Genomic DNA, 19995 nt, shown 5'->3' on the forward strand with positions numbered 1-19995 from the left:
GGAGCCCTCTGCCACCAGTGTTCCTGGCTATCAGCTCGAGAGCTGCCTTCATCCCTTCCATGTTATATCTTATTTGTTGGAAAAAAACTCGGTGCCAACTATGTCCTTGGTGCTTAGTAGGCTTTTTGCTACTGGTGAATCTCCCTCGTGCCTCCCATAACAGCCAGATAAGCACAAGCCACAGCCACACACGCTTTCAGTGCCTCTGAGCTCCCTCTCTCTCTGTCTCCTCTTCTGCGCATGTCATGATGACCTTTGACCTCCTGAATCGTGGGAATCGAGCATTGCCATGCCGACACTTTATGGCAGAAGTTCAAAAAATTTAACGTTAACGCCCATTTCAGATCGCTCGCTGTAACGCCCATTTTCAAAAACGGAGACTAGGTGCTTTGAGAATGGGCGAGAAGCCGGCGATCTGAAACCCCTTTTTTACCGCCCACGCCAGAAATGGGCGATAAGCACAAGTGGAGGTTTTATCCCACGATCTTTTGCCTCAGATGGAGTGCCAGATATGGCACAGCGATCCAAGCTTATAACACTTTGCTAGTGGAAGACCAGAACTAAATCATTGAAGAGTGACTGTTTTTCAAATTTGACTGGATCAGGTACATTGTTCTAGCTCAGTGAGAGTTTATATTGATGCTATCTCTGAAGGAGTGACAATTTGAGACTATTCAGGTTTATGAAGATTAATCAGGCCTTTCATTTGACGGTCCCCATTTGGATGTCAGCTATTTCAACTTAATTGTTTTTTATAAAAAGTAGTTATTTCTAGTACTTATTTCAGCACACAGGATTGGTGATTGCATATGTTGGTGATGGATTCACTTTTTTCAGATCTTATTAAATTATTTGTTAAAATTTTTGATCTTATTTTCACTTGCCTCAGTAGATTACAGGGCTTTATCTACCAGCTCACCTTCCTTCCATTGAAAGGAGCTAACACTTTTTTGATGTGCACAGAACTTCTATATCGGAATGAATAAATATTTGTGCCAAAATGACACATGTTTGGTAACAAATCCTGATTTCACTGACTAATTGGGTAATGGAATGCATCTCCTTCTATGTCTTCTTGGTGAGGCAGAACTCACCTGGAAGAATGAAACCCCATTGTATATATGCAGGTGACACCTTTTGGGCAAATGTGGGGAATTCCATTCAAAGTACAGGGTACTCGCAGTGACGCTGCCACTTTATGCACTGCTTTGGTATTATCCTAAATGTATATGATGGAATGTTCAACAATTTAACATAGGTATGATATTGCTCATTCTTTCAAAGAGGTTGCACCTCCATTTACAAAACTGCACTCAGTCTGCTGGATTCTCTTTGATCTGGTTGTGATCTGAACTCTTTGAATGTGTTATTTTTCTGGGGAGGGAAAAAAGGAATGGATAAAATAAAAGTAGCAGCAGAAGGAAAGTCATCTGCCCAATGCCATACCAAACATGAGGTTGGGGGGCGGGGGGGTGGGGGGAAAACTTACTGAATTTTGCTTAAGAATGGCTGATATGGATTGTTTAACCACTTATATTTGAGGAAAAATACTTTGTTTGAGTCCTTCAATTCAGTATTACACAACTGACTAAAAATACAAACCCTTCTACAAAGATGTTATTTTGCTTTTGTGAAGGTACTGAATGGTGGCGAGCTACAGAGACACAGGCTCGTGCAGGGACAACTTTCTTCCCATCAGGCATGCTAAGAATTCCACCAGTCTTTGCTGCTTCAACTCCAAATCATGATTCCAATCCATTCCATTCCCGAAATACAAACAAATTTGGCCGAGGGACACAAAAAGGTGAGTGTTAACAAACTATATATATTTGTGGACAATCTAAATTGAGCCATACAAACCTCAAACTAGTTAGAAGTTCTTTAAGTGTTAGGAATTTATTTAATTAAAATGCACTCTCCACTTCTGAATTGTGCTATAAGTCAGTGCTTTTTGAACTCTTGAATATATGATTACTGCATTGTATCTTGACCGTTACCCGTTGCCAACTGAATTTATATAGAAGAATGCAAATTTATAACAGTTTTTTTCCTCCTGTCCAATTCATAATTAATTCCATAATAAGAACTAGCACCTCATACATAATGCACAATTTATTAAGAGTTTGTTTTGAAATGATTGAAGAACTTAATTTTTCCTTTATTTAAAGAAAAAAGCTTTCTTGCAATAACAATTGGGTCCAAAGAGACCAGTTCCTTCCAAGAGGGAAGCTCTAGATCCCAGTTCCTTCGGGGTCATTAAACTGTGGCAAATATTAATATTGGCTCATAGGTTAATAAGTAGGTGGTCTCACTGAGTCCCAGCAAGGTTCTCTAGGATTTATTTCATTAAGCCTCTGCAAAATGATTTAAACACTCTGGGCCTATAGTAGGACTATAAGCTCTGATTTTGAGTCAAGCAATAATGGGGTTGTGGTGGCTTATGAAGCTGGCTTAAGTGTGCTGGCAGCTTATGGGCCTTGCTGTGCCAAATGTTATGATGGGAATTTCTCCCCCTCCCCCCCCCCCCCCCCCCCCCCCGCCACATAATTTGAATACAATACTGGCACAGGAAATGCTTTCCCAGAGAGCTCTGCATGTAGCACACTTGGCCGCGGAGCACAAAATCTGGCATTGCAGCAGCTCTTAAAGGGCTGCAGATCGCCTTTAAAAGGAGACGGACTAGTGGCAGAAAAGTGGACTAATTATTTACAATGGCACTGTAGAAACATATGAGCAACATTGCTCCCTTTGATGCTGAAGATTATCTAAGGGGGTTGATTTACTTGAAGCTGAAAGTCACCTTCCAATAAAAACACATGTGTCAGCTGAATAGAAGGAGGTTGTCGTGTCATTGCAATCACCCAAATCACTCGTATCTAGTTGCAAGTGACAACATGTTTGCTGGCATCAAGAGCAAGGAGAAGGTAAATGTGCTTCTAGTTATTGAATAGATTTCTTGTGCAGTCTTTTAATCATGGCACAAATCTAAGTTGGAAACTACCACGCCCCCTTTGAGGTGCTATTAGAAGCATTGTGTACATTGTCCTTTCGCACACACTTTTGCATTGTGTATGTGAAGAAAAAGTGAGGAAGTGGGCAGCACTTTTAGAAAGCTGGCACTAGACTAAAAGGCCTCCTGTTCTGTAAAATATTGTGATTCTAATGGAAGCCACCATCTCTCTTTTAAGATGCCAACTTGAACAGAGAAAGTCCTGAGACTCCGAGGCCAGATGGATCAGGCTCACGTTAACGTGAAACATAGAAACATAGAAAATAGGTGCAGGAGTAGGCCATTCGGCCCTTCTAGCCTGCACCGCCATTCAATGAGTTCATGGCTGAACATGTAACTTCAGTACCCCATTCCTGCTTTCTCACCATACCCCTTGATTCCCCTAGTAGTAAGGACTTCATCTAACTCCTTTTTGAATATATTTAGTGAATTGGCCTCAACAACTTTCTGTGGTAGAGAATTCCACAGGTTCACCACTCTCTGGGTGAAGAAATTCCTCCTCATCTCAGTCCTAAATGGCTTCCCCCTTATCCTTAGACTGTGTCCCCTGGTTCTGGACTTCCCCAACATTGGGAATATTCTTCCTGCAAGAATGTCCTTCCTTAGGTTAGGAGACCAAAACTGTACACAATACTCCAGGTGTGGCCTCACCAAGGCCCTGTACAATTGTAGCAACACCTCCCTGCCCTTGTACTCAAATCCCCTCGCTATGAAGGCCAACATGCCATTTGCTTTCTTAACCGCCTGCTGTACCTGCATGCCAACCTTCAATGACTGATGTACCATGACACCCAGGTCTCGTTGCACCTCTCCTTTTCCTAATCTGTCACCATTCAGATAATAGTCTGTCTCTCTGTTTTTACCACCAAAGTGGATAACCTCACATTTATCCACATTATACTTCATCTGCCATGCATTTGCCAACTCACCTAACCTATCCAAGTCGCTCTGCAGCCTCATAGAATCCTCCTTGCAGCTCACACTGCCACCCAACTTAGTGTCATCCGCAAATTTGGAGATACTACATTTAATCCCCTCGTCTAAATCATTAATGTACAGTGTAAACAGCTGGGGCCCCAGCACAGAACCTTGCGGTACCCCACTAGTCACTGCCTGCCATTCTGAAAAGTCCCCATTTACTCCTACTCTTTGCTTCCTGTCTGACAACCAGTTCTCAATCCATGTCAGCACACTACCCCCAATCCCATGTGCTTTAACTTTGCACATTAATCTCTTGTGTGGGACCTTGTCGAAAGCCTTCTGAAAGTCCAAATATACCACATCGACTGGTTCTCCCTTGTCCACTTTACTGGAAACATCCTCAAAAAATTCCAGAAGATTTGTCAAGCATGATTTCCCTTTCACAAATCCATGCTGACTTGGACCTATCATATTACCTCTTTCCAAATGCACTGCGATGACATCCTTAATAATTGAAGTTTGGTGAAATTTAATGATCCCAGAACCAATGGATCAGGTGAAATCTCTGCTACTCTGCTGCATCCAGTCATCCATGGTGGTGAACAATTAAACAACTAACTGGATAAGGCGGCTCCATTAGCATCCCCATCCTCAATAATTATGGAGCCGAGCACATGAGCACAAACGACAAGGCAGAAGTGTTCATCTTTAGCCCGAAGCACCGAGAGGAAGATCCTTCTCGGCCTTCTCGAGGTTTCCACCATCACTGATGCCAGTCTTCAGCCAATTTGATTAATTCCACATGACATCAAGAAATGGCTGAGTGCACTAGACTGAGTCCAAAGACTCCAGACCCTGACAATATCCTGACTAGCGCAGCACAACTAGCGACTCCCCTAGATAAGCTGTTACAGTATAGCTATCATACTGGCAACCATCCGCCAATGTGGAAAATTGCCCGGGTGCGTCCTGTCCTCAAAAAGCAAGATAAATCCAACCTGGCTAACTACCACCCGATCAGTCTGCTTCCAATCACCAGTGAAGGTGATGGCAGGAGTCATCAACAGTGCTATCAAGGGGCACTTACGAATAATCTGCTAACCAGTGTTCATGCTTGGGTTTCGCCAGGACCACTTGGCTCCAGACCTCATTACAGCCTTGGTCCAAGCATGGACACGAACTGAATTCCAGAGGTCAGGTGAGAGTGATTGCCCTTGACATCAAAGCAGTATTAGACTGAGTGTGGCACCAAGCAGTTGTAGTGAAACTGGTCAATGGGGATCGGGAGAAAAACTTCCCACTGGCTGGAGTCATACCTGTCCTTTCAGCCCCAGGACGTGGCAATGTCCTTGGCACAACTATCTTCAGCTGCTTCATCATTGACCTTCCCTCCATTATAAGGTTAGAAGTGGAGCTGTTTGCTGATGATTGCACAATGTTCAGCTCCATTCAGTTCCTCAGATAATGAAGCAGTCCATGCCCCATGCAGCAAGACCTGGAAAACATCCAGGCTTGGTCTGATCTGTGGCAAGTAACATCATCTTCTTAGGCAGTCCCCTGCAGTCGAGGGTCACTTGCTTCCACACTAAAATGAGTTCTAAGGTGACTGATGAGACCAATGCATGATCTACAGTTTCTGTCACAGGTGGGGCAAATAGTGGTTGGAGGAACGGGTGGGTGGGGTGCTTGATTTGTCGTACGCTCCTTCTGCTGTTTGTACTTGGCCTTCTGCGTGCTCCCGACAAAGAGACTCGAAGTGTTTGGCGCCTTCTCGGATGCTTCTCCTCCACTTTCAGCAGTCTTGGGCCAGGGATTCCCAAGTGTCGGTGGGGATGGTAAAATTTTTTCAAGGAGGTTTTGACTGTGTCCTTGATGCGTTTTCTCTGCCCTCCTGGGACTCGCTTGCAACTCGGAGTAGAGTGCTTGTTTCGGAAGTCTAGTATCGGGCATGCGGACAATGTGGTTCGTCCATTGGAGCTAATCGAGCATGGTCAATGCCTCGATGCTGGGGATGCTGGCCTGAGAGAGAACACTGATATTGGAGCGCCTATCCTGCCAATGAATTTACAGGATTTTGCGGAGGCAGCGTTGATGGTACTTCTCCAGTGCTTTGAGGTGCCTACTGTACATAGTCCATGATTCTTACCAACGGCAAGTAACATTCATGCTACACAAGTGGCAGACAATGGTAATCACCAACAAAAGGGAGCCTAACTACCTCCCCATGATATTCAGGAAGTCACCATTGACCAGAAACTCAACTGGACCGGCCACACAATGCCATGGCTACTAGAGCAAGTCAGAGGCTTGGTATGTCTCAAAGCCTCTCTACCACTGACAAGGCACATGTGAAGAGTGTGATGGAATACTCTCTTGCCTGGATGCGTGCAGCTGCAACAACAATCAAGAAACTCAACACCATCCAGGACAAAGCAGTCAGCTCAATCAACACCTCATCCACTCGTCCAAACATCGTCTCCCTCCACCACTGATGCACCATCTACAGGATGCACTGCAGCAACTTGCCAAGGCTTCCACGGCAGCATATCCCAAACCCGTGACCTGTAACACTTAGAAGGACAAAGGCAGCTGGTGCAAGAGTACTCCATCATCTCCAAGTTTCCCTCCTAGTCAAGAATGCATTTTAGAGTTGCTGTATGATTCTATAAGGCTGTCCGTGCTTGTAGTGTTTCACTTTTTTTAACCAAAAATCACCTGTTGGAAACTGGAGCATCCCACAAATTGGCTAGGAAGTTTAGGTGGCCAATTTTCTTACCTGGACTTGCTGCTTACAAGGTCCCATGCTACTGGTGGTGCTTTGCAGAATTAAGGTCATCATCGTCATAGGCAGCCCCCCCGGAATTGAGGAAGACCTACTTCCATTCTTAGAATGAGTCCTTAGGTGGCTGAACAGTCTAATATGAGAGTCATAGGTGGGACAGACATTCGTCAGGGGGGGTGGTGGGACTGATATGCCACACTCTCCTTCTGCCTGCGCCTGACCTCTTCACGCCCGCGGTGTTAAGATTCGAAGAGCTCAACGCCCTCCCAGATGCACTTTCTCCACCTAGGGCGGTCTTCGGCCAGGGACTCCCAGGTGTCAGTGGTGATGTCGCACTTTACCAGGGAGGCTTTGAGGGTGTCCTTGTAACGTTTCTGCTGCCCACCTTTGGCTTGTTTACCATGAAGGAGCTCCACATAGAGCATTTGCTTAGGGAGCCTCGTGTCTGGCATGCGAACTATGTGGCCTGCCCAGCGAAGCTGATCGAGTGTGGTCAGTGCTTCAATTCTGGGGATGTTAGCCTGGGCGAGAACACTGATGTTGGTGCACCTGTCCTCCCAGGGGATTTGCAGGATCTTGCGGAGACATCGTTGGTGATAAATCTCCAGTGACTTGAGGTGTCTTCTGTACATCGTCCATGCCTCTGATCCATACAAGTGGGCGGGTATTACTCCAGCCCTGTAGACCATGAGCTTGGTGGTAGATCTGAGCGCCTGGTCATCGAACACTCTTTTCCTCAGGCGGCCAAAAGCTGCACTGGCGCACTGGAGGCGATGTTGAATCTCCGCATTAGTTTACCTAGTTCAGTGCTGCACTGCTAATGTTATCAGTGGAAAACTTTTTTTTGTGAGCTGTGCTATAGTAAACTGAATTTCAGCATCACTTGTGAATAAGTGAGCCATTTTTAATAAATTTCTGCTCTCACACGCCGCCCGCCCCCCCACCCCCTTCCACCCAGCCAACCCCAACCCCATTCTACACACAGACCTCAAAATTAATTGCAGGCCCTAAAGTCCTGGAAAAGAAACATTTTGTGCTTGAAATAATTAAAATTATTGAAAAGTTTATATAATGGGGAGACAAAATGCTTTTGATTTAGTATTTCATGCAAATCCTACAAACAAGAACAATAACCATGGTTTGGGTACCCTTGTCATATTTGCAAATCACTGATAGACATATTGTGCTGGAGTACCTTTTTATAGTTTGTAGTTTCTTTTAAAGGTATGAATGGGTCATTGAATGGTAGTAGCATTACAGCAGTGTCAGGAGTCAGCACATCTGGATTAGCTACCATTGGAATGATCTCATCAGGACAAACGAAGATGACAATTTCTGGAAAGGGACACAAATGCATTCTTGAGCAAAGTAAGCATCCAGAAACTCCGGCAGACAAGCTAAAAGAAAAGGTATGTAGCTTTTTATTCGATGTCTTATTAAATTCTATTTAAACGGATTTTTATTTCATTATTAGTAAAATACCGGAAGTACACTCCTTTTGGCCAAGCCAGCAACTTTTATTTCTAGTGTTTGCTAGTCTACTGAAATCTGTACTGTCCTGTATACTTATACGTATGGCAAAGTCTTTTTAGCAGAAGTATTTAAATGGTTACTTAACTATTTTCTAGCTTTATAATGTTTAAATAGTACCAGAACTTGTACAATGCATTAAAAAAATCTTGTTAGTAATATCACAAAAAGTAGCAGCACCATACTAAGATTGTTTATTTAATATCACAGTCTAAATCATAATTTAACTTTAATACTAAATGTGACAATTGATTCATTGAGCTACTGTTTTTGTTTCCCATTGTAATGACTTATCATTAAGAAAATTGAGTTATATTTAATAAGAAACTCACAATCTAGTAAACCAGATGTTTTGTTATGGTTATGATGGTCCGTAAGTGACGTTAGTTTGAGAAATCTTTAACTAACTGTGAAGATAACTCCACCACACATAATTTAGCAGTGGTAGTATTAATTTTGCAGTTTCACTCGGAGACCACTAAAAGGTGAGTGTGAGATGTGCCTGGGCTAGAAAGGTGCATCAGTCAGTTGTTGGGCTTAGACTAGGTGCATATTCTGGGGAAAAAAGCAACTTTTCTATGCTGTTTAAAAATAGACAAGTGTGCATTTCCTGGTACTGTTGCCCCTCATCTTGATGAGGTCCAGAAATATCTCAAGCTATTTCTGGGTGCAGTTAAGTAATGCTTCAGTGTGTTCTGCCATGGCGTGGTAGGAAGTAGTTTTGCATCCTTAGTTCCTACCACAGCAGATATGTTCCGTGCTTTCACATGGAGATGTGCAGACATATTTACTTCCCCTGTGGGAGGGATTAATTTGGGAGATAACTCAGTCAAGGGTGACTGCTAGCTGAATTCAAAATTGTATAGTTAGAGTTGTGGGAGCCAATTGTCTACCTACCGTTTCGGCTGTGAATGTTGTCATGGTGTGTGATGGAAGGGGAGACCAGAAGAAGGGGATCATTTTATGTTTTAAACAAATATCAAATACTTGCTGAAGGTTAATTTCTTATGCAATTTGTCTAATTGCAAAACTTTTAATAGAAACCCAGAAAGAAAGCAATTGAAAGCTCCAGCAATAGTGAAAGTGAATCAGGCACATCATCAGACTCTTCCAGTGAGGGTTTGAGCAGCAGTGATTCTGATGACGACGATGATGACGACGATGATGACGACGATGACGATGATGAAGATGATGATGATGATGATCATAGCATTGGAGAAGAAGATAGTGAGGAGGGTGATTCAGATTCTGAAACTGAAGCCCCACATGCAAAGAAGACCAAGGTAAAATTTGAGACTTAACAACATTTTTGTTTCCTTAAATAGGTGTGATATTTGATTTTTATGTTTATTCTTGAGACCAACTTTGTACATACATATTAGCATTGTTACTAGCATTTTTGCCAATATGTGCTGGAAAATTCATTAGACTTACTCAAGCCTGCATTTACATGTGTGTTGCCATTTCAACCCCGCCCCCCCCACTCCCCCCAAACTTCTAAAGATAGTCAGTGGACCGCATGAATAATTTTCCTAGCTTGATGATCCTTTGGGTACGTTATTATTTTAAGAAATTAAAAAAAAACAATTCTACTTTTCGGTGCTGGGTCCTCAACTATTTACAAATCTATATTAATGACTTGGATGAAGGGACCAAGTGTAATGTAGCCAAGTTTGGTGGTGATACAAAGATGGGTGGGAAAGCAAATTGTGAGGAGGACACAACACATCTGCAAAGGGATATAGACAGGTTAAGTGAGTGGGCAAAAATTTGGCAGATGGAGTATAATGTAGGAAAATGTGAGGTTGTCCACTTTGGCAGAAAAAATAGAAAAGCAAATCATAATTTAAATGGAGAAAAATTGCAAAGTGCTACAGTACAGAGGGACTTTGGGGGTCTTTGTGCATGAAACACAAAACGTTAGTTGCAGGTACAGCAAGTAATCAGGAAGGCAAATGGAACATTGGCCTTTATTGTAAGGGGGATGGAGTATAAAAGAAGAAAAGTCCTGCTACAACTGTACAGGGTATTGGTGAGGTCACACCTAGAGTACTGCGTACAGTTTTGGTCTCTGTATTTAAGGAAGGTTATACTTGCATTGGAGGTTGTTCAGAGACGGTTCAATAGGTTGATTCCGGAGATGAAGGGGTTGACTTATGAAGATAGGTTGAGTAGGTTGGGTCTATGCTCATTGGAGTTCAGAAGGATGAGAGGTGATCTTATTGAAACATATAAGATAATGAGGGGGCTCGACAGTGTGGATGCAGAGAGGATATTTCCACTCAAGGGGGAAACTAAAACTAGGGGACAGAGTCTCAAAATAAGGGGCTGCCCATTTAAAACTGAAATGAGGAGGAATTTCTTCTCTCTGAGGGTTGTAAAGCTATGGACTTCTCTACCCCAGAGAGCTGTGGAGGCTGGGTCATTGAATATATTTAAGGCAGAGATAGACAGATTTCTGAGCGATAAGAGAATAAAGAGTTACGGGGAATGGACAGGGAAGTGGAGCTGCGCTCATGATCATAAAAACTGACTGCAAAAGCTTCTTTAGATATGTGAAGACAAATGTAGGTCCCTTGCAGTCAGAATCAGGTGAATTTATAAAGGGGAACAAAGAAATGGCAGAGCAATTGAACAAATACTTTGGATCTGTCTTCACTAAGGAAGACACAAATAACCTTCCGGAAATACTGGGGGACCGAGGGTCTAGCGAGAAAGAGGAACTGAAGGAAATCCTTATTAGTCAGGAAATTGTGTTAGGGAAATTGATGGGATTGAAGGTCGATAAATCCCCAGTCTGCATCCCAGATTACTTAAGGAAGTGGCCCTAGAAATAGTGGATGCATTGGTGGTCATTTTCCAATATTCTATAGATTCTGGATCAGTTCCTATGGATTGGAGGGTAGCTAATGTAACCCTACTTTTTAAAAAAGGAGGGAGAGAGAAAACAGGGAATTATAGACCGGTTAGCCTGACATCGGTAGTGGGGAAAATGTTGGAATCAATTATTAAAGACGTAATAGCAGCGCATTTGGAAAGCAGTGACAGGATCGGCCCAAGTCAGCATGAATTTATGAAGGGGAAATCATGCTTGACAAATCTTCTAGAATTTTTTGAGGATGTTACTAATGGAATGGATAAGGGAGAACCAGTGGATGTGGTGTATTTGGACTTTTTTGACAAGGTCGCACACAAGAGATTAGTGTGCAAAATTAAAGCACATGGTATTGGGGATAATGTATTGACGTGGATAGAGAACTGGTTGGCAGACAGGAAGCAAAGAGTAGGAATAAACGGGTCCTTTTCAGAATGGCAGGCAGTGACTAGTGGTGTACCGCAAGGTTCAGTGCTGGGCCCCCAGCTATTTACAATATACATTAATGACTTAGATGAAGGAATTGAATGAAATATCTCTAAGTTTGCAGATGACACGATGCTGGGTGGCAGTGTGAGCTGTGAGGAGGATGCTAAGAGGCTGCAGGGTGACTTGGACAGGTTAGGTGAGTGGGCAAATGCACGGCAGATGCAATATAATGTAGATAAATGTGAGGTTATCCACTTTGGTGGCAAAAACAGGGAGGCAGAATATTATATAAATGGTGACAGATTAGGAAAAGGGGAGGTGCAACGAGACCTGGGTGTCATGGTACATCAGTCATTGAAAGTTGGCATGCAGGTACAGCAGGCGGTGAAGAAGGCAAATGGCATGTTGGCCTTCATAGCGAAAGGATTTGAGTATAGGAGCAGGGAGGTCTTGCTGCAGTTGTACAGGCCTTGGTGAGGCCACACCTTGAATATTGTGTACAGTTTTGGTCTCCTAATCTGGGAAAGACATTCTTGCTATTGAGGAAGTGCAGCGAAGGTTCACCAGACTGATTCTTGGGATGTCAGGACTGATATATGAAAGACTGGATCGACTAGGCTTATCTTCACTGGAATTTAGAAGAATAAGAGGGGATCTCATAGAAACGTATAAAATTCTGACGGGATTGGATAGGTTAGATGGAGGAAGAATGTTCCCGATGTTGGGGAAGTCCAGAACCAGGGGTCACAGTCTAAGGATAAGTGGTAAGCCATTTAGGACCGAGATGAGGAGAAACTTCTTCACTCAGAGAATTGTGAACCTGTGCAATTCTCTACCACAGAAAGTTGTTGAGGCCAGTTCGTTAGATATATTCAAAAGGGAGTTAGATGTGGCCCTTACAGCTAATGGGATCAAGGGGTATGGAGAGAAAGCAGGAATGGGGTACTGAAGTTGCATGATCAGCCATGATCTTATTAAATGGTGGAGCAGGCTCAAGGGGCCAAGTGGCCTACTCCTGCTCCTATTTCTTATGTTCTTATATGATAGCTTTTTTCTGTGTCTCAATGCGTATTGTTACTTTGTGCATACACTCGACTAGACTAGTAATTAATATAAGTGGAGAAAAAGTACTGGAGTAACTAATGGGACTAAAAGCCGACAAATCCAGAGGCCCTGATGGCCTACATCCTCGGATTCTAAAAGAGGTGGCAGAGATAGTTGATGCATTGGTTTTAATCTTTCAAAATTTCCTAGATTCTGGAATAGTCCCAGCACATTGGAAGGTAGCAAATGTAACACCGCTATTCAAGAAAGGAGGGAGAGATAAAACAAGGAACTACATCCAGTTAGCCTGACATTAGTCATTGGGAAAATGCTGGAATCCATTGTTAAGGAAGTGGTATCGGGGCACTTAGAAAATCATAACATGATTAGGCAGAGTCAACATGGTTTTATGAAAGGAAAATCGGTTTTGACAAATTTATTAGAGTTTTTTTGAGGATGTAACTAGCAGGGTAGATAAAGGGGAACCAGTGGATGTCGTATATTTGGATTTCCAAAAGGCATTCAATAAGGTGCCACATAAAAGGTTATTACACAAGATAAGGGCTCATGGGGTTTGAGGTAATATATTAGCACGTATAGCGGATTGGTTAACAGACAGAAAACAACGAGTAGGAATAAACGGTAATTTTTAGGTTGGCAGGCTGTAACTAGTGGGATACTGCAAGGATCATCGCTGGGGCCTCAGCTATTTACAATCTATATTGATGACCTAGATGAAGGGACCGAGTGTAATGTATCCAAGTTTGCTGACGATACAAAGCTAGGTGGGATAGTAAGCTGTGAGGAGAACACAAAGCATCTGCAGAAGGATATAGATAGATTAAGTGGGTGGGCAGTAAGGTGGCAGATGGAGTGTAATATAAGGAAATGTGAGGCTTTTCACTTTGGTAGGAAGAATTGAAAAACAGAATATTTTTTAAATGATGAAATTTTTAAATGTTGGTGTTCAGAGAGATTTGGATGTCCTCGTGCAAGAAACACAGAAAGCTAACATGCAGGTACAGCAAGCAATAAGGAAGGTGAATGGCATGTTGACCTTTATTGCAAGGGGGTTGGAGTATAAGACGAAGGAAGTCCTTCTACAATTGTACAAGGCCTTGGTGAGACCACACCTGGAGTACTGTGCACAGCTTTGGTCTCCTTATCTAAGGAAAGGATATACTTGCCTTGGAGATGGTGCAACAAAGGTTCACTGGATTGATTCCTGGGATAAGAGGGCTGTACCATGATGAGAGATTGTGTAGAATGGGCCTATACTCTCAAGTTTAGAAGAATGGGAGGTGATCTCATTGAAACATACAAGATTCTGAAGGGGATTGACAGGTTAGATGCTGAGAGGTTGTGTTCCCTGGCTGGAGTGTCTCGAATTCCAGAACTGCGTGTCTCAGGATAAGAGGTAGGCCATTTAAGACCAAGATGAGGAGGAGTTTCTTCACTGAGGTTGTGAATCTTGAATTATCTGCCCCAGACGGCTATGGCTGCTGAGTCTTTGAATATATTCAAGGTTGAGATAGATAGATTTTCGGACTCGAGGAATCAAGGGATAGGGAGACTGGGCGGGAAAATGTTGAGGTTGATGATCAGCCATGATCTTACTGAATGGGGGAGCAGGCTCAAAGGGCCATATGGCCTACTCTTGCTCCTATTTCTTATGTTCTCATGTTCTTCGACTGCTGTTCATTGCCTTATAAGGTCTGAGTAATATCTTTGCAGTATTCAATTACTTGTAAAATCGTGAGACCCTCAAATAACGGTAAACAGGAAGACTTTATTTGTTTAGCTGGATTATCAAAATTTGTGATTCAGTTAAGTAAATTAGTATCAAAATATAGGGGCTAAATTGGATAGCCCCTGAAAACGGGCGGTTAACCTGCGTCAACTTCGTGCTGCTTGCTCATTTGAATGATTTCTGTGTCCAACGAGTGCTAACTGCGCTGTTGATTGGCTGGGTGCATCAGCAGGAGACCAATATCGTGAGTGCTTAGCACCACTTAAACCTAGCATGCACTGCTTGAAGCTAAGCTGTGCATTGTGGCTGGAACAGGTGCTGGGGAGTCATGGTTGAAGACCTAGAAAAGAGTGAGGAAAGGCACAACGAGAGAGAACTGGTTCAAAGGTTTTCGGATGCTGAATCGGAGTTTCTTGGTGAAGATGGAAAGGAAGCGAGATGTCGTGTATCCGCAGAGGGAAGGAGGCCTTCCAGACACAGTCAAAAGACAATGGGAGTAGATAGCCGTAGAAGTCAGTGCCAGGAGTCAAACCGTAAGGACCTCGATGCAGTGATGCAAGAAGTTCAATTATCTCATGTGTGGTCACGGTCAGTGAACGCATCTTCAAATGCCATATCCTACCACTGCAGCAGTAGCCTCAACCACTGCTCCAATCACCACATCCCTATCACTCACCAATCAACAACTTTGGTTTGCCGTGGTGGCTCAAATGCATTTGGCACAGCGGACTGCCGCAGAATGAAGACATCATGATTGCTGTCAGGATACAGGGTATTGACCTACATAATTCGCTGCTTATGGTCACACACCAGCTGGTTCTGGTATAGGGCAAAGTTGACATGTGGCACCCGCAAAACAATGTGCATGCAGTCATTGGTGCTCTGCACCATGGGAAAGCCTGCAGTCTTAGCCCAACCACGTGCTCACACCACCTGCTTGTCTCTGGCAAGAGAGAGTTAAATGTAGTCAGCTCTCTTTGAATAGAGAGCCTCAGTGACCTCCCTTACACAACAGTGGACATAAATTTGCAAGATGTTGCACATATCTTTAGCTCAAGCCTGGAAGGAGCCAGACGCATAAACATTAATGGCCACGGTCACCTTCACAGCCACTGGCAATGCGATCCTTGGCCTGCTCTGTTGTTGGAGTTGTGTCTGTGGCAGATTTCAGTGAGGACGTCCTTACTGAAGCGCACATGTCTCACACATTGTTCCTTGCTGAGGTTCAGATGGGGGAATTATATCATCCTGGGTGGATATGGGCTACTGCTGAGAGCCCTTCTCCCCCCTCCTCCTCATCACCCTCCTCCTCCCTCATCCAGCAGCTTGTCCTGCTCTGTGTGGCGCCTGTTCATTCTCCAAATCATCCTGTATTCCAAGGGTTATTCCTACTATTTCCCTCATGTCTGGGAGCAACTGGTTTGTGCCGATGTCTTGAAGTCAAGAAAAAAAACTTCAGCATGTGCCATACCACTCCCTGTAGTCTTTTGCAACCTTAACCAAGGATAGAAAGCACCAAACACTTGTAGAATCATAGCAACAACCAGAAGAAAACCAACCAGCAACTAACCTGCAAGCAGTTGATGATCCCTTTAAATAGCATTGATGGGGTGTCCTTCCTTCTGCTGAACGTGGGTGCAACGTTATGAGAGGTCGTTGGCTCGAGCATTGAGCTCCAAAATGGCACCATCAGTGTCAAATCAGCGTGCGACTTCATGATCTGCCTGCTCTGCATACTTCTGGTGGGCGTTCACTGCGTGCATGCACTGATGCCTGCACCAATATGGCAATGCGCCCCACAAGCTGACGCCATTTTGGAGCTTTGAGGGCACTTGTAGTGTACTGGACACTAACAAGCCTAATTTCTCACTGAGTATCTTTACAGCACAGGGTAAATGTTTGACACTCAAGCCCGAGTATGCATTGTTTTAGTATTTTTCCCTTTTTAATGAGATGATGTAATTCAGGAGGTTTCAGATTGCTATCTTGGATCTTCATCAACTGTGCAGAATTCAGATTATTATGTGAGAAGTAATATTTTATTACTGCATTCTTGCTTTATGGTATGAATGTAGTCCTAAAGGGAATGGTGTCGAATGTTGCAGATAAGATCATAGAATCAAGTGCCTTTGCCAACTGTTTGAAAGGGCTATCCAATTATCCCACTCTTCTCTTTCCCCATAGCCCTGCAGATTTTTCCCCTTCAAGTATTTATACAATTCCCCTTTGAAAGTTGCAAAACTATATAGTGTGAAGGCCAATACTGCACGAATTACTCTTATTAAGGTTTGATATAGTCTCATTACTTCCTGACTTTTATATTTATACCTGGTAAAACTTAGAATTACATTAGCATTTTATAGGAAGGATATTTGGGCTTTAGAGGGTAGAATGTAAATTCTCTCGGCTGCTCCCTGGTATCATCTACACATTGTATATATTCATATACAAGACTGGAAACTTAGGTACTTGAGGATATGTCATTTGTGATACAGGTTGAGTGTCCAAAATCCAGAGTTTCGAAATCCGGAAAATGAATGCGGACATTTTTTTGGACATTTTTTTTAAACCGAATTAACCGTTGAAAAAGAATTTTAAAATAAAAAAGATAACTTACCTTTTTTTTCAGGTCTTCAACGCAGATTTTTCCTGTCTACCGACCCCTGACCCGGAACCCCCAACCCCTGACCCTCAGCCGACACTGCTGAACCCCGAACCGTCGAGGCCTCTCCTGGCGCTGCTGCCTGACGGACTCTCCAGGCCCCGCCGGTCGCCTGCTCCTTACCTCGGCCCGACGCTCGTACCCTCGCCGCTCCTTACCTTACCTCGGCCCGACGCTCTTTACCTCCTCCTCCCCCCCACCCCCCTTACCTCGGCCTGGGCGTTTCCAGTTTCGGGATGTTGAAAAGACTTCTGAAATCCGGAAATACCCAAACCCTCTGCTCGGGCGTTTCGGGACATCGGAAAGACATTCCGAAATCTGGAAATATCTGAAATCTGGAACGGCCTTAGTCCCGAGGTTTCCGGATTTCGGATGCTCCACCTGTCGATGTTATTGTAGCTCACTGTTTTTGGCCCACTCTTGCTCTCTTGTCTATTCTGTACTCTTCCTGTTCTCGCATTCCTTTTTTTGACTGGAACATTTGTTCTATACATAAGTATACGAAGGATAAGGCTCTCTGATGGCTTAAATCCTTAAAGCAAGAAGTAACTCTCTTAACTATCAGAGTCATATTAGATTTGATCCACTGTCTCCTCTACTAACTTGAGGATGGTAGTTTGAGCACTACAATCTGCATTCACATCTCTTGGTTAGGGAATGGAAAATAAGCCAGGATTTTTACATGTACTTGCAACTCTCCTGTGCACTTCTTAAGTGCCCATTCTTAATCAGTGAGCCTAGTCAGTTATTATCAGCAAGCTATGCAATTGTGCAGAGCATCATAACCAAGCCAAATCATCATCTCCCCCCGCCCCCCCCCCCCAACCCCACCTTCCACTTGCATGCTTCTCAGCAGAATTGAAAGCAGGAGCAAGAGCCCTGTCCGATCTCTCCATCAGACCTTCAGCTCTTTTCACCATGCCCCCCACCATTCCCGTTTCATAGTAACATAGAAATTTACAGCGCATACAGCGCAGAAGGAGGCCATTTCGGCCCGTCGTGTCTGCACCGGCCGACAAAGAGCCACATGGCCCTCGGTCAACAGCCCTAAAGTTTACATATAAACCTATGAACAATGGCGGAAAAGTAAAGAGCACCCAACCCAACCAGTCCGCCTCACACAACTGCAACATTCTACACTCCACCCCAACCGGAGCCTTGTGATCTCCTGGGAGAGGCAAAAACCAGATTAAAAACCCAGGCCAATTGGGGGAAAAAAAATCTGGGAAAATTTCCCTCTGACTCATCCAGGCGATTGAAACTAGTCCAGATGATCACACTGGCCATATTCTATTCCCTGCAGTACTTACCATCATATCTATGCCGTCCAACCAAAGATCATCCAGTCTAATCCCAATTACCAGTTCTAGGTCCCTAACCCTGCAGGTTACGGCACTTTGTGTCCATCCAACCATCTCTTAAAAGTGGTGAGGGTTTCTGCATCCACCACCCTTCCAGGTAGTGAGTTCCAGATCCCCACAACCCTCTGCGTAAAGAACCCTCCCCCCCCCCCCCTCAAATCCCCTCTAAACCTTCCACCAACTACCTTAAAACTATGCCCCCTTGTAATAGACCCCTCCACCCATGGAAATAAACCCTTGCTATCCACTATATCCAGGCCCCTCAATATTTTGTACACCTCAATGAGGTCTCCTCTCAACCTTCTCTGTTCCAATGAGAACAAACTCAGCCTATCCAATCTGTCCTCATAACTAAGATTCTCCATTCCAGGCAGCATCCTAGTAAATCTCTTCTGCACCCTCTCTAGTGCAATCATGTCCTTCCTATAATACGGCGACCAGAACTGCACGTGGGCAGCTTGTGGCCTAACCCCAAAGTATTTTACAATTTAAGGATAGCCTCCCTGCTCTTATATTCTATGCCTTGGCCAAAAGCTCAAGAGTGCTGATCCCAATTACTTGTTTTCTGTTTGGGACCATCTGAATTTTCCAAAACTTTTTAAAGATGATGTTTATGAAAGTTAAGATTAGGAACATTTATTATATAAAAAAGCTAAAGAAAGGACCTAACCTATAATTCTTTAAGAATCCTCTAATCTTACCGAATTAATTAAAATTTTATTTGCAGAGTTTGATGCACGCCATGAAGGAGCCAAAAGAAACAGGCCAGACTGCTTGTGACTTTAAGCACTCACAAGACAAAAGAATGAACCAGCATCTACATCTTGCCACAGAATCTCAGACTTCACATCCATTCCAATCCCAGCAGAAACAGCCTCCGGTTTTGTCGCAACTTTCCCTCATTTTCCAGAGCTCTCACACAAATGACGAGTCTGGTAAAAAGCACCAGAGTGTCATTCAGTCCACGGGACTAACAGTTGGGATGAAACCTGTGCCTTTGGTCAATCAGGGAAGGAAAGAATCTTCTCCAAAACCAGCTGGTGCTTTGCCTGAACTTCTCAAGGCAGGGAATATATGTGCTTCTGAAGAACTGGGGTCACCACATGATCTTCGTTTGAAGCAGGCAAGTTGACTTAATAATTTCACTCATGGTGGTTTGAGTTTATAAAACTGAAAAATCTAGGCACTGGGCCAAAGCTCATTATTCAGGCCACCAGCAACTTTGAACAGAGTAGGAGAGAAGATGTGGTAACTTGAGATGTAGTTGATCAGGTGATGGAAAGCTTGAATTTTAAAAGCTTTTGATTGTAAGTTCAGAGCTACATAATCTAATTTTTAGTTGGTGAATAGGGATGCTTGGTTTGGAAGTCTGAGGGTTTTGCTTTTCATTTTAAATTGTTTTCTAAGTGTTGCATTATTGGCAAATAATCTTTTTGCGTCCTTTTCATTTGCCTTTAAGTGAAACTTTTACAACTATTTTTGGAGCAGCTGAAACCGTTACACCAGAATAATCAACACAGTTTTGTTAGTTTATCTTTACAAAGAGAGGATAGAGTGTCATCAGACAGATTAAAAATATTTATCTTGTACACACTCATCCAATCCTGCCCCCTCCCACAAAGCCTGGTGGG

The 19995-nt window shown here is 43.5% G+C and overlaps 1 protein-coding gene across 11 annotated transcripts in view; it reads left to right on the plus strand.

The window, feature by feature from the left end:
- The window catches only part of LOC139259802 (bromodomain adjacent to zinc finger domain protein 2B-like), a 441395-nt gene that overhangs the window by 235455 nt on the left and 185945 nt on the right, over window positions 1-19995 (plus strand). For 9 of the 11 annotated variants that reach the window (XM_070875573.1, XM_070875574.1, XM_070875583.1 and 6 more), the window contains 4 exons: window positions 1637-1804; window positions 7938-8122; window positions 9284-9526; window positions 19092-19487. In XM_070875573.1, coding sequence (XP_070731674.1) covers window positions 1637-1804; window positions 7938-8122; window positions 9284-9526; window positions 19092-19487 — 992 coding nt within the window. The remainder of the gene's footprint in view (window positions 1-1636; window positions 1805-7937; window positions 8123-9283; window positions 9527-19091; window positions 19488-19995) is intronic. The other 2 variants (XM_070875582.1, XM_070875580.1) reach the window with 2 other exon arrangements.

This window comes from Pristiophorus japonicus, chromosome 3, assembly GCF_044704955.1.
Source record: "Pristiophorus japonicus isolate sPriJap1 chromosome 3, sPriJap1.hap1, whole genome shotgun sequence".
Lineage (NCBI taxonomy): Eukaryota > Metazoa > Chordata > Chondrichthyes > Pristiophoridae > Pristiophorus > Pristiophorus japonicus.